The 12,945-nt window shown below is 43.0% G+C and overlaps 1 protein-coding gene across 5 annotated transcripts in view; it reads left to right on the top strand.

The window, feature by feature from the left end:
* Window positions 1-12,945, top strand: part of LOC148513638 (FERM domain-containing protein 6-like) — a 160,967-nt gene that overhangs the window by 15,594 nt on the left and 132,428 nt on the right. For all 5 annotated transcript variants that reach the window (XM_088481615.1, XM_088481614.1, XM_088481618.1 and 2 more), the window contains exons 3-4: window positions 1,707-1,797; window positions 7,081-7,160. In XM_088481615.1, the coding sequence (XP_088337741.1) occupies window positions 1,707-1,797; window positions 7,081-7,160 (171 nt within the window). The remainder of the gene's footprint in view (window positions 1-1,706; window positions 1,798-7,080; window positions 7,161-12,945) is intronic.

Here is a 12,945-nt window from a genome sequence, read left to right as displayed (position 1 = left end):
TGGTGGCTCCAGAGGTGGGGCTGCAGCACAGTTCAAAATTCAAATAGGGGAACCAAACCAACTGCCATTTCAAACACTGCTAAACATAGATGGCTGGGACTCACTGGCAGTTGATGTGGTTCCCCTATTTGAATTTTAGACTGCACTGCAGCCCCAACCTTGGAGCCGCCACTGGACTTATAGGTCTATTTACTAAGACTTGGATAGAGATAAAGTCTCAACCAATCGGCACCTAACTGCCATGTCACAGGCTGTGTTTTATAAAATAACAGTTCTGAGCTGATTGGTTGGGACTTTATCTCTGTTCACTCTACCTCCATCCAAGGCTTCCTAAATAGACCCCGTAGTCTTTAGATGAAAGGCAATGTTAGACATTTTGTATTTTTGCCTTACGACTCTAGCATTTCTCTATAAGTACTTGGGGAGCATTCATAAAGGTTTCAAAGAACGCTGAACATTTCCAAGATGATTAAAGGATCTTCATTACAGTGTATTGAGGACACTATCTGCGTCCATGTGTAGCCAAGATGATTAAAGGATCTTCATTACAATGTATTGAGGATCACTATCTGCGCCCATGTGTATTAGGCTTAGGGCAGAATTCAATTGTTTTCGCGGCCCGCATCTCCCGTCTAAAGTGACAATGTTCCAGATTTTCGTGCTGATCGTGCCCAAAGTGGACGGGTTTATCCGCGTAAAACAGCTAAACCCAACTAAATTGCTGGGCGCAATCGTGAAAAGCGATGTTTGGGCGCCCAAACATGTCACTTTTCGCACATTTCAGCTCTCACCCCCTTGGGGCTGTGAGCTGAAATGTAGTGCTGTTAGCTGATTGTGCCCGACAGGAGCAAGAATTGAATATCTCTGTCGGGCGCGATGGGGGCAGGAATCAATTGAATTCCTCCCTTAGAATGTTTACCTATTGACATGAAAAGTGGAAGAAATTCCAATAAAGATTTGGCTTCTGGCTATATTTGAGTAAAGCTGGGTACACACTAGGTCGACTCGTTGACCTGTCTGATGCTTGGTAAGTGTATACATACTTACCAATCTTCTACCCAATGTGCCTTTTGTGTGCATTTTAATCGCCCACCCAGTTGAGCTGTCAATCGCCGATGGGTCCCCGCAGCATGTAGTGGGTTCGTCTGTACACACCAGCAGATGACCCATATATCTTTCAGATATATCGGCCATCTTCTGTGCTGCACAGCAGATGAGATATGTCTGTGAATGACGTCATTCACAGACATATCCGCTGTACACACCTAGCTATGCACTAGAGATATATCGCCTGTTCAATGGAAGGGGCATTATCTATCAAGTGTGTACCCAGCTTCAGCTCCGGTTTATCTGTGTAATTCATAGATTGTCTAGATTTCTAACATTCACCAGCTACTGTATAAGTTACTTGACAGCAATCTCCCAGTTCACTTAACTGATATGGTAGAAGTAGTTTTCCTATTACATTAGCTATGTGATTAATATTACATAACGTGATTGTCTGCCATGTATTCATTTAGCACATCTTGCCTTTATAAACAAATGCACAATGTTCACTTCATTTGTGGAAGAGCATTGTGCCAGATAATGTGTTCCTCTTGCCCAAGGTGTTTTATGAAGTATCACGGTTTATTACTATTGTGAATATTTTTGTAATGTAGTATATTTTTATTTTTTGTCAATTCTTTATTTTTTTGTGGGTACAGGTAAAGGCAACAGGACAGGAGCTGTTTGATAAAGTGTGTGAATCTATGAATATTAAAGAAGCTAACTTTTTTGGCCTTAGCGTTGTTAAAAGTAAGTATTATCTCTTAGACCTAGCATATTTATTTTTTATTTCTTTATTTGAATTTTTAATTTACATCACTTCTATTTCATGTACACATTTGTCCATATACATATATCCTCTGCGATACAGAACACGTGAGAGCCATATGACTGTAGCTCTGAGTGTCTTTTCGTGCAACTTTTTACCTTCAAATGCGACTTATTCGCACGGTGATGTTCATAGGACACACAAGCCGCTCCTGCTGATTAAAGTGATATGCGGAATGCCTATGGTCTGTGTGCAACTGTGGGTCTATCTGCGTGTGAAATGCATATTTGAATCAGCAGGAGCTGCTTGTGCGTCCTATGCACTTCGCCATGACAGAAGCCGCTGCTTTGCCTTTCAGGCAGTCCTAACAGACTTCTAGAGAAGCTGGTGTTGTTCATGCGCATGTGCTGGTCCTGACGCCTGCCAGATTATTTGAGCAGGCGTTGGGACCCAGGCCAGCGGCAGCCCCCCTCAGGGAAGAGGGCAGGAGCCGCTGATGATGACACATCTGTACAAATTCAGGCGCGCCAAACAGCCCTTCTCGGCGTGCCAGGTCTCATCTGACTTAGGTTGCACCAAGCATCTTTTTTATGTCTTTTTCATCTAAAAATGTCTCGGTTGCAAACTGATGCGAAAACCACTTCATGACACTGCACTGATTGATTTTATATCTGTGTAAAGGCGCACACAAATTACGATTTTCTCCCCGAACGAAAATCGTCCTGTGTGTCCCCGGCAGGGGTGTGCTCAGTGTTGTTAACAACATTGAGCACAACACTGAAGGAAATCAATAACTATTTCATTCAGTGCCGGGCTCCCTCCCTCATCCCCGAACATGTTCAACCTGACATTATCGTCAGGTTGGACAGGAGGTTCGGGCGATGAACGGCAACTACAAACGGATTGCGCATTGGTAGTTGCCGTTCATCGTTTTGGCCCTGAAACTGAATGATTTTTTGAACGACTGAACAATAACTACGTCATTATCGTTCAGTCGTCCAAAAAATCGTCCCCCCGTCTGTACGCACCTTGAGACTGAGCTTGAATCTGTATACAAAGTGTGACGATGCAGCGGACACTGCTTTTTTCCACTCCAAGGTCCGTTGTGTATCTGTGTGCAAATTAATGTGTATACAAAGCACAAGTCTCACATATCAAATCAGCGCAAGCCAAGTCGCATGGGACCTGGAGGTTCAGTAGCGCCAGGTGTCTCGTGCCATGTGGAGTATTGAGGCTAGATATATGAGGACACATCTGTAAGTAGTCCTTAACTGAAGCAATAAATAAGTAAAACTTGTACACTGGAAACATTTACTTTACATACCTGACTGTTTAATGGACATAGAATAGATTGAACGTATGTACAGGAAAGTAAGAACATAAGTTTATAGAGCATTGGTGCAGTTTCATATATTAAAATATAACTTTTTTTCTTATTTGATTAAATTTTTATTATGAATTTGTTTGTTTTTATCTTTTTATATATAAATAATAATCTGATAATACCATTAAATGAATGAGTGCAATAATGTGCACTTTTCTTATCTGAAAGTGCCTCTAATGAAAATCAGTGTCTGTTTTAAATCACCTGAAATCATACTTGTCTACTCTCCTGGAATGGCTGGGAGGCTCCCAAAATTCTGGTGGTGCTCCCGGCTGGCCGGAAAAGTGGGGGTCTACTGGCCAGTCGCCTGCCCCTGGACCCCCGCTCCATCACACACCCCTACAGCGGGTGTGGCGGATGACTGCATTTTGTAGTGGGGCAGAGCAATTATGGTGTGGTCACGCCAATCCGCCCCCAGTAAAGCATCATGTCCCCTCCACGACCCCTAAGGCCACGCCATGCTACCCCCCTCCCCCCCTTTCCCACGCTATGCCAACCTGGCTTCCCCCTACGGAAATAGATCTCCAGCAGTATTTTGGATCCATCTTTATTGGGTTGCAAGCATGCAAAATGCTTGAAAAAATGTAAATGCATGGGTACATGTAACCAAAGAAAAAAATGTTATCTTTTGCTGAAGCTGTGTATAGGGGGAGAATTGTCACCTCTTGGAGAGAGAGAGATAAAGTGGATAAGTTGTCTGTAACAACCAATCGGCTTCTTAACTTCCTGGGTTAAGTAAAATAATGTGACCAGACCATGTAACAAAGCAAGGAATTTGCTGACTTCACCATTAATCCAAGAGGTAATGAAAAACTAGGGAGGGATGGGGAGATTTGTTTTTCCAAATGCAGTCCCACATTGCAGATTAGCATTCAAACTATGTTATGTTCACTAAAGCCAATATGTAGTACAGCATCCTTCTGCAGAAGGGAGGGTTTGACAAGATCTTGCCAGATTCTTTTTTTTTTTTTTCTCCATGAAGGTTTTTTTTTTTTTAAATAGCCAACCAATTCTAAAAGATATAACAGGTGATTATTGATGCTTCTAATTAGCGATTTTGTGATTTTTAAATTTATAGGATGCGTGTTTTTTTTTATTTATTTTTTTTTTATGGGAACATTTTACACCTGCAGTTTTGGAGCAAAATCTTCCCTCACTGAACACACAAACATGCTGCCTGCTTCTGAGCGACATGAGTCTCTTTCTTTGTGTTTAGTTCTCTTGTTGATGCTCCAGCATTTTATTATTCAAATTTATTTTCCAATGGTGACATTTTGTTGGCTCACTGATTTCATAAAACCCACTTGTATTTATACTTGTCCAGTAAGGGTTTAAACTAAAGCATTATATATATATATATATATATATATATATATATATATTTAGCCTGGAGAGGACATGCGGGTAACCACTTCAGGGATGGGGCCTGGGTCGTCTTGTTATTAGATGGGGCTAATAACGCAAATTGCATCACATTGGCTTCGCCCACTCTCTAGGGACACTTTTTTTTTCCTGGTATGAGCTCCCCCTCCTGGTCAATTCACTAGGAAATGGGCAGGATGTGGAAGATCTACCCACTCTTTTTGGGGACTACCCAAAATATCTGGAGTCTCCCGGGGCTTCCAGGCGAGTAGGTAAGTATGCATCATAATTATTGTCAAATTTGAAGACTTTAGAAATTACTGCACACTAGTACTCAAAGTACATAATTAGTAATACAGACCAGTAACCAGCCTTGGGAATATTTGTGGTAAAAGGTACCTCTACTATAGTTTTTATAAGTCTTGTCTTGTCCACTGGTGTCACTAGCCGTAATGCAGGCTGTGATGATCAATAATAACTGGAAGTTATTTACAATTGCACATGATAATCGGGGCATACCCTACTGACTCTGAAATAGATATTTCTGAGCCGTAACTAGACTTTTTGGTGCCCTGTGCCAGAGAGAGCATTGGCGCCCCCCCCATTTTGTAACCAGGAACATAAGATAGTGCACCTGAAAAAGGGCCATGGCATCATGGGGAAGGGCCAGGGAGGAGATAGGGGAGGCCAGGATATGCTGGGTATAAAAGAAGAGGAAGCTACAAGTGAGGATGATAATAAACAGGAAATGTGACAGGCCCAAACAGTGCCCCCTGCCCTGCGGTACTACCATAGTTACGGCCCTGAGATATTTGTCGAGAATGTGGATACTATTGTGTCCTTTTAGATTTAAGAAATTAGATATTTAGATGACAAGAGAGAATTATAAGCAATTTAATTACCTTTTAATTTAGCAGCGGGCAAATAATCGCAATTAGTTGTGTCTCTTTGGAGTCCTGGAAACACAAGTCTGACTGAAAAGGATCCAGTAGAGGGTGTGAGTAATTGAGGAATCTGCGGCGGATTTATGAAAACAGAAGTTTAGTGGGGCAAGTGAGCTGAGAAATGGGAAGGTAGTTTAAGAAAAAGTTTGGGTCAGAATCCTTTAGACATAATTACTGCATTTCTGAATAATGCTGGAAAAATACCAGTTACTCATTTTAGTTAAGGCTGGGATAAACACAGGAGGAATGGATCAACTGATTTCTAGGGTCAAGTGCACAAGTAGTAGTGTAACATGAAAGAATAGATAATTCATATTCATTTGTGATCTCAATGTAGAGAAGAAACCAGAGGGTGCAGGGAAAGCTGATCAGAGGATATAATTTCATGTCTGATTTTGTCAGTCTTGTCTTCAGGAGATGTCCAGAGAGGAGAAGCAGCTGACCATTTATGGAGCAGCCTCTTTACTTCATTAGGCCCCGCCTCTTCACATTACAATGTCAAGATTGGCAATTCTGTAATGAGGGGGTGGGGCTAAAATTGTGCCTACATCATTTTAGCCCCACCCTATGGACTTGTGACTCCTTGTAATTATTTGCCCACTTCACTAGAAAGTGGGTGGGGTTCGGGAGATTCACCCACTCTTCTGAGGGTGTGCCGGGAACTACCTGAAAAATCTGGTCTCGTTTTAAGGTAAGTATGAGCAAGATCTTGATGATGGAGGGATTTATGTGGGAAAGTTGAAAATATCTGTACATTTATTAAAAAAGGTATTTTGGGTTAGAGCCCTGAGCGGAGATGAGAAATTAGAACCATGCTTGTTTAGCAGTGTCCAGAGCATTTTGACAGGAATGAGACACGTATGTGTGAGAAGGTCATTCAATGTATGAAACTTTCGCCAATTTAGTTTGAAAACATTGTGCTTCTTTTTTGTGTCAGTGCTGATTCGTTATTGATGCAGACTATAAAATGTAGCTGAGGCAATAAGGAATAATTTCTTATTTTGCTCATTTGTAATAGTAATTAGTCCACTTAATGGCATATTTCCTTCGACACATTGTGTCCACGTAACTAGTCATCTGTGAATAAATATATACATATACACACACAATCCAATAGTCCGGCACTCCCTAATGATAGAAATAACTTTACCCCGTTATCAGCATATCAACATGCTATAATAAGGGAGCAGAGTATATGCGGCACTCAGAGGCGTGCAGAAAGAGACTCCGCACTAGAGCGGTAGAGATCGGCCTAATTATGTAGTTGGGAGGTGGATATTTTGGTCTTTGTATTTTATTTAAAGTGGTCTTTTATCATTAAGTTTATGATACATACAACACCAGTAAATAACCTCTTAAAAATAAGTTGAGATAAATAATAAAAATAAGCTTTCTATTTTAAACTATTATTCTAATATTTTTGGTGGATCTATTTATGTTTAGATGATCATTGTCTACATTTTAATAACATAATTTAAATCTCACAGTTCTATGAGCAATAGAAGATAAATGATATGCATATTCATCTGGATGGCAAATGTACTTTATGTTTTTTTTTTTTTCTCCTTTTGCAGATAATGAATATATATTTATAGACCTAGAACAGAAGCTGAATAAGTATTTCCCCAAGGAATGGAAGAAAGGAGAAAGTAAAGTATGTCAAAGAGTGAAAACACATTGTTCTATAAATAGTCTTCGCTTACAGTAATCAGGGGTGCCGAGAGGGGGGGGGAGCGAGTACAGATTGCCTTCCTGAGGGGCCCGGCGCCGCCCTCCCCTCCCTCAGAGCAGCCCAGCGCACAGCGTGTGATGAGCTGCAGTGGGAGACTGCTCGTGGCTCCTGAGCAGCAGCCACAGCAGTCTACTATGCCTGTGCGGTGGAGCGATCACACTGATCGCGTCCCCCCAGCTTTGCGCCTTGCTGAGGGGGCTCAGAGTGCCCCCACCCCTCCCCAGCGCACGGCGCTGCAAATCTTTTTTTTTTTTTTTGGGAAGGGGGTGTGGCCACGACTCCCACGATTAGGCCATGCCCCCTGTTACCCAGGCCCGTCGCGGCTCTTGGCGGGCCTGACAGGAATAGGAGTAAGTACTAACTCTCAATCTAAATCTTTGACACACCCTATGTAATAGGGCTGATTGAAAAGTAATGAGACTGCCTCTGTTTTACTGTCCCATAGGTAGACGTGGCAACGCTATGCTGGCTATTGTGAAGCTCATACATCATTGTGTGTCTGAACCTGCGGTTGGACTACCGTAGTCTTTGTTTGGTCACAGCGAGTGGAAGATCTTTGTATGTTTTGTCATGGCGGATGAGGAACATGTGTCTGTGAGATTGTCCGAGATGTGTGATTAAATTTTGTGTTAAACATGGAAAAAGCGGAAATGAAACATATCAAATGTTACGGCAAGCATACGGTGGAGAAACAATTAGCCGTGCTGCAGTATTTTGGTGGTGGAAGCACTTCAAAGAGGGTAATTCGCAACTGATGAAGCGCGTTCTGGGAGACCATCCACTGCGGTTACAGATGTCAACATTGCCAAAGCTAAGGAGATGTTACAAAGTGACAAAAGGTTAACTTTTGTTCGGCTACACTTGGCATCTCATTCGAACGGGTTCAGCATATTGTGACAAACAAACTGAAAATGTTTTGCATGTGTGCTGTCTAGTTGAATCATGCAAGAACACTGTTCGAATGTCAGAGAGGATACCCGATTTCCTGACGATTGTGATGTGACGAATCGTGGATTTGTCGTTATGATCCAGAAGCCAAACAGTCCAGTGCAGGGCTGCCATCAGGAATTGTGGGGCCCGGGACTAACGAAATGAGCAGGGCCCCCCAACCCCCTCTCAAGCCTCCCGTTCCCTGCACCCCCACCCCACATTCCCCCTTCCCCCACTGGCTGTGAGTAAGTAACCAAATAACAAAACAGCCACCTAGCCAGTTGCACTCCCCACATCTGCAACATCTGACATGCTGCAATAATGCAAGAAGAATCACCTTACTAAACTTGCTCCGTCTTCTGTTCTGGCTGCTCCGGCTCTTCAGTCCTCACACCACACGCAGCGTCCCGGCTCCTCTCTCAATCAGCGTTGCAACGTCAAGACATCACGCTGCGCCGGCTCAGAGTCAAAACTTTATTTGTGCTTAGGTAGGAGGCAGAGCAGGACGGCGCCGACGGCTGGGTACGTCTTCTATGGTGGCAGAGGTTAGTAATGGCTGGCTCTCTCTGTTAGGAGTGGGCCCCCGGCCGGGCCTGTCACTCACTATCGAGGTGATAGGAGTGGGCAGGCAGTCACTATTGTGCAGCAGCAGGGGGGTGGCAGCAGACGGCGCCCCCCGAGTGGCCGGACCCAGGACTCCAGGACCGGCATCCCCCCCCCCCCCCCCCCCCGATGGCGGCCCTGGTCCAGTGTATGGAAACACCTCCGCCCCCAAAATTTAGTGCAATTCCTTCGGCATGTAAAGTCATGCTTCTGCTGTTCTTTGATGCGCATGGTATGATCCTACAGCATTGGGTACCCCGTGGACAAATAATGGTGACTACTATGCAAATGAATTGAAAACCCATTTGCGTGGAGCCATGAGTAGGAAACGATCACATTTGGTGAAGAAACAGTGGTTTTTGCTCCAAGACAATGCCCGACAACAAGTTGCTGCTGTTGAATTGGCAGCACTGGCTGAATTTAATGGGACAGTACTGGAACACCTTCCATATAGCCCGGATACAGCGCCCTGTTATTTCTGGGCATTCCCAACCCTGAAAAAAACAGATGATGAAGTGAAAAATGCCACCGCTGCAACATTAAAAGTGATGTCACAAAACAGTCTACTCCACATTTTTGAATCGTTGTTGAAACGCTGCAAATAATGTACTGAATGTGAAGGACACTACTTTGAAAAAAAAAAATGTTCAGATTCTGTCGAGTCATCTGTATATGTGTGTGTATATAATATATATGTATATGTTGCCTTTTTTTAATGTTACTGCTAGCTCAGTATAAAATATGTGCTTTAATAGTATTCTGCATTTGGACAATGAAATGTAATGTATTTTAGAAGTATGTAAAAAAGGTTTCCAAAATACTAGTTAGCTTTGCAGTGCGATAAAACACAATTCAAACCATTCTGATTAGATGGATGAAATATATCATGGGGGTCAGAACAAAGTATCTGGTTGTAGGGACAGCTCCCCCAAAAATGTGATCTGTGAAAATATATAACTGTATGAATCCACTTTTAAATGCAAATAGAACAATACTAAGTGGGAATGTAGTCATGATGTCGATGATCACAATTATGAGCATGTCCTCGTGCAGAATGTTGACATGTTCACAATGTCGACATCTGAAATGTTGTCCTCTGAAATGTCGACATGTTGCATGGACCGGAGAGAGGAGCTTTAGTGTTGGGCTACAGGAGAGGAAGGTTAGGTTTCGGCGCTAGGGGGAGGGTTAGGGTTAGGTTGCAGGAGAGCAGGTTATTGGATAGGATTAGCGATGCCCACTGCCAGAAGCGCTGCAGGATAGACCGGAAGTCATGCTGTCATCGCCAGTCCCGGAAGACACAGCTGAAGCAGTCATTCCTGTCGTCCTCCTGCATTGTGGGTGTGGCTTCAGTCATGTCAAACAACTCCCCTCTGGACGCCAGGTCCTGGGCAACTTGGCCGCATGTTTTTTTTTTTCCGCAGAAATAAAAAGTGAAAGCAACAAAACTACTTTTCTAGATTGCACTGATCAATTTGAAGTGCGCCATTTTGTACATCTATGTGCACATGAGTCTGAATCTACATAAGATGTGCTACGATGTAGCGCCTGTGAATTTTTAGATTCGCTCAGATGCGTCTTCCACGGCATATGTCGTATTGAGGCTAGTTGTATGAGGACACATTTGTAAGTCAGCGTTCGACCACCATGAATGTTCTGTCGACATTTTATAAGTGTCAACATGATGAATATCGACGTGGTAAATGTTGACTTGCCAAGCATATCAATATTAAGATCGACGTGGTCAATGTTGACTTGCCAAGCATATCAATATTAAGAATGCCAACATCTCAGAAACCACTTCTGTAAAATAATTTGACATATTTATTATGTGTGTATGGAATAGATGTACTAAACAAAGAAGAAGCATTCAAACTAAATACAATACTTTTTTAGTACATATTAAGGTTACTAATATTTAATTGGCCACCCTTTAGCCTTGATAATTACAGCACAGCATTTTGGCATAGATTGTACAAATGTTTTCCGGCAGATCAATGGTGATCAATCAATCTGATTCCATTAATGTATAAGAGCTTCAATACGCTAGTTTCTGGTTTGGCTTTAAAAATCTAGCCGATTTTATACTACAAACTAGCAACAGGAGCAATTTAATCTCTCCACAGCCCCCTGCATCTCATAACAACCTATGTCATGTCACCACAGTCCATCGGGTTGGAGCACATCTCTGAATCAACTACAATGTCCTCTTTGCACAATATATCCTGGGCTTCCTTGTGAGCTTCCTCGCCGTGGTACCCCTGTCCGAGAACAGTGCTAACTTCCACGAGACACGAGAATTGCCTCCTGTTCACAGAGGACGTGTGAACGGGAACATCACGCTGGAAAGGGAGCACTTCACAGTGGAGGAGTGATGGCCAGAGTCCACCTGCAGGATCAGTGTAGGGATGGACATGGTTACTGACCATCAATGTTTTTTGTTCCGATGATAGTGTGTTTACCATTTGATGGTGGTGGTCTGAGTTTTGCCACCATCAAATGGAAATCATTTGATGATGATCCGATGGTTGGTTGTTTAAAATTCCTGATAGCTATTCCTCACCTAGCTCATTCCTGGCTACTGTGTCTGCATCAGAGCATCTTCATGGCTTCGCTAGAGGCGGTCTCTCACTCTCTGTCTGCCTCAGATGTGACCCTGCCGAGTCCCTGACTCCCTCCCCTCTCTAGTCTGCTGCTAAGCAACAGGGCACTGCTATCTCTAATTGGATTTCACTGTCTCAGCCAATTAGAGTGCAGCTCTCAGCCCTACAGCAGCATTCAGTCACTCACACAGCACAACCGTTTTTTCTGTGACTTGCTTCATTCAAAGTTCAGTTTTAGATGCTCTTGCTGTTTCAGCACTCTGTCCAGCTCCTATACAGCAGCTTGGTGCAAGATGTTTTTCTGTCACTTGCTTATCTAAAATCGTCACTGCTCGGCTCACTCGTGTCACAGATGAATGGTTCACACACACAAACCTTCCTCAAAAAGAGAGGCTTTTCCAAACATCTTCGTGAACTAACCACAGATCTTTTGTGGATGTAGGCTTGCTCAAATCCTTCTGTCTCTTCATGTAATCCCAGACTCTATGATCTTGAGATCAGGGCTATGTGGATGTCATATCACTTCCAGGACTCCCATGTTCTTTTTATGCTGAAGATAGTTCTTAATGATATTGGCTGTATGTTTGGGGCTGTTGTCCTGCTGCAGAATAAATTTGGAGCTAGTCGGACAACTTCCTGCTGGTATTGCATGATAGATAAGTACCCGCCTGTATTACTCAGCATTGAGGACACCATTAATCCTGACCAAATCCCCCAATTCCATTTGCTGAAATGCAGCCCCAAACTTGCAAGGAACCTCCACAATGTTTCACTGTTGCCTGTAGACACTTATTGTACCGCCCTTCAGTGAACAAACTGCCTTCTGTTAAAGCCAAATATTTAAAATTTTGACTCGTCAGTCCAGAGCACCTGCTACCATTTTTCTGCACCCCAGTTCCTATGTTTTCATACATAGTTGAGTCGCTTGACCTTGTTTCCACGTTGAAGGTATGGCTTTTTGGCCGCAATTCTTCCATGAAGACCATTTCTTGCCAGACTTCTCCAAACATTACCTGGGTCCCATTAGTTTCTGCCAGTTCTGAGCTAATTGCATTGTTGGACATCTACCAATTTCAAAGGGAAGTAAGCATATGTCTTTCATCTGATGCACTGTTTCCTTGGCCGACCACTGCGTCTACGATCCTTGCCCGTTTCTTTGTGCTTCTTCAAAAGTTCTTGAACAGCACATCTTGAAATCCCAGCCTACTTTAAAATCTTTGCCTGGCAGAGACTTTGCTGATGCAGTATAACTACCTTGTGTCATGTTGCTGTGCTCAGTCTTGCCCTTTTGTATGAACTGTGACCCAAAACTGTCTAACAAAACCTCACCTTTTGTAGCTGAGTTTGGCTGTTCCTCACCCAGTTTTAAGACTCCTGCACAGCTTTCTGTTTCAGTTAATGATTGCGTTTCAACCTATATATGAAAATGATGATCATTATTGCCCGTTTGGTATGATTGGTTAACCATACACCTAACTATAATCCTACAAAATCCCTGACTTTGCAAGTGTACCTAGAAGAATTGATGCTGTTATGAAGGCAAAGGGTGGTCCACCAAATATTGATTTGAT

The sequence above is a fragment of the Taudactylus pleione genome, unplaced genomic scaffold (genome assembly GCF_031769625.1).
Source record: "Taudactylus pleione unplaced genomic scaffold, aTauple2 ptg000275l, whole genome shotgun sequence".
Lineage (NCBI taxonomy): Eukaryota > Metazoa > Chordata > Amphibia > Anura > Myobatrachidae > Taudactylus > Taudactylus pleione.
Note: the sequence above shows the minus strand (reverse complement) of the source record. Positions and strands in the feature narration are given on the sequence as shown.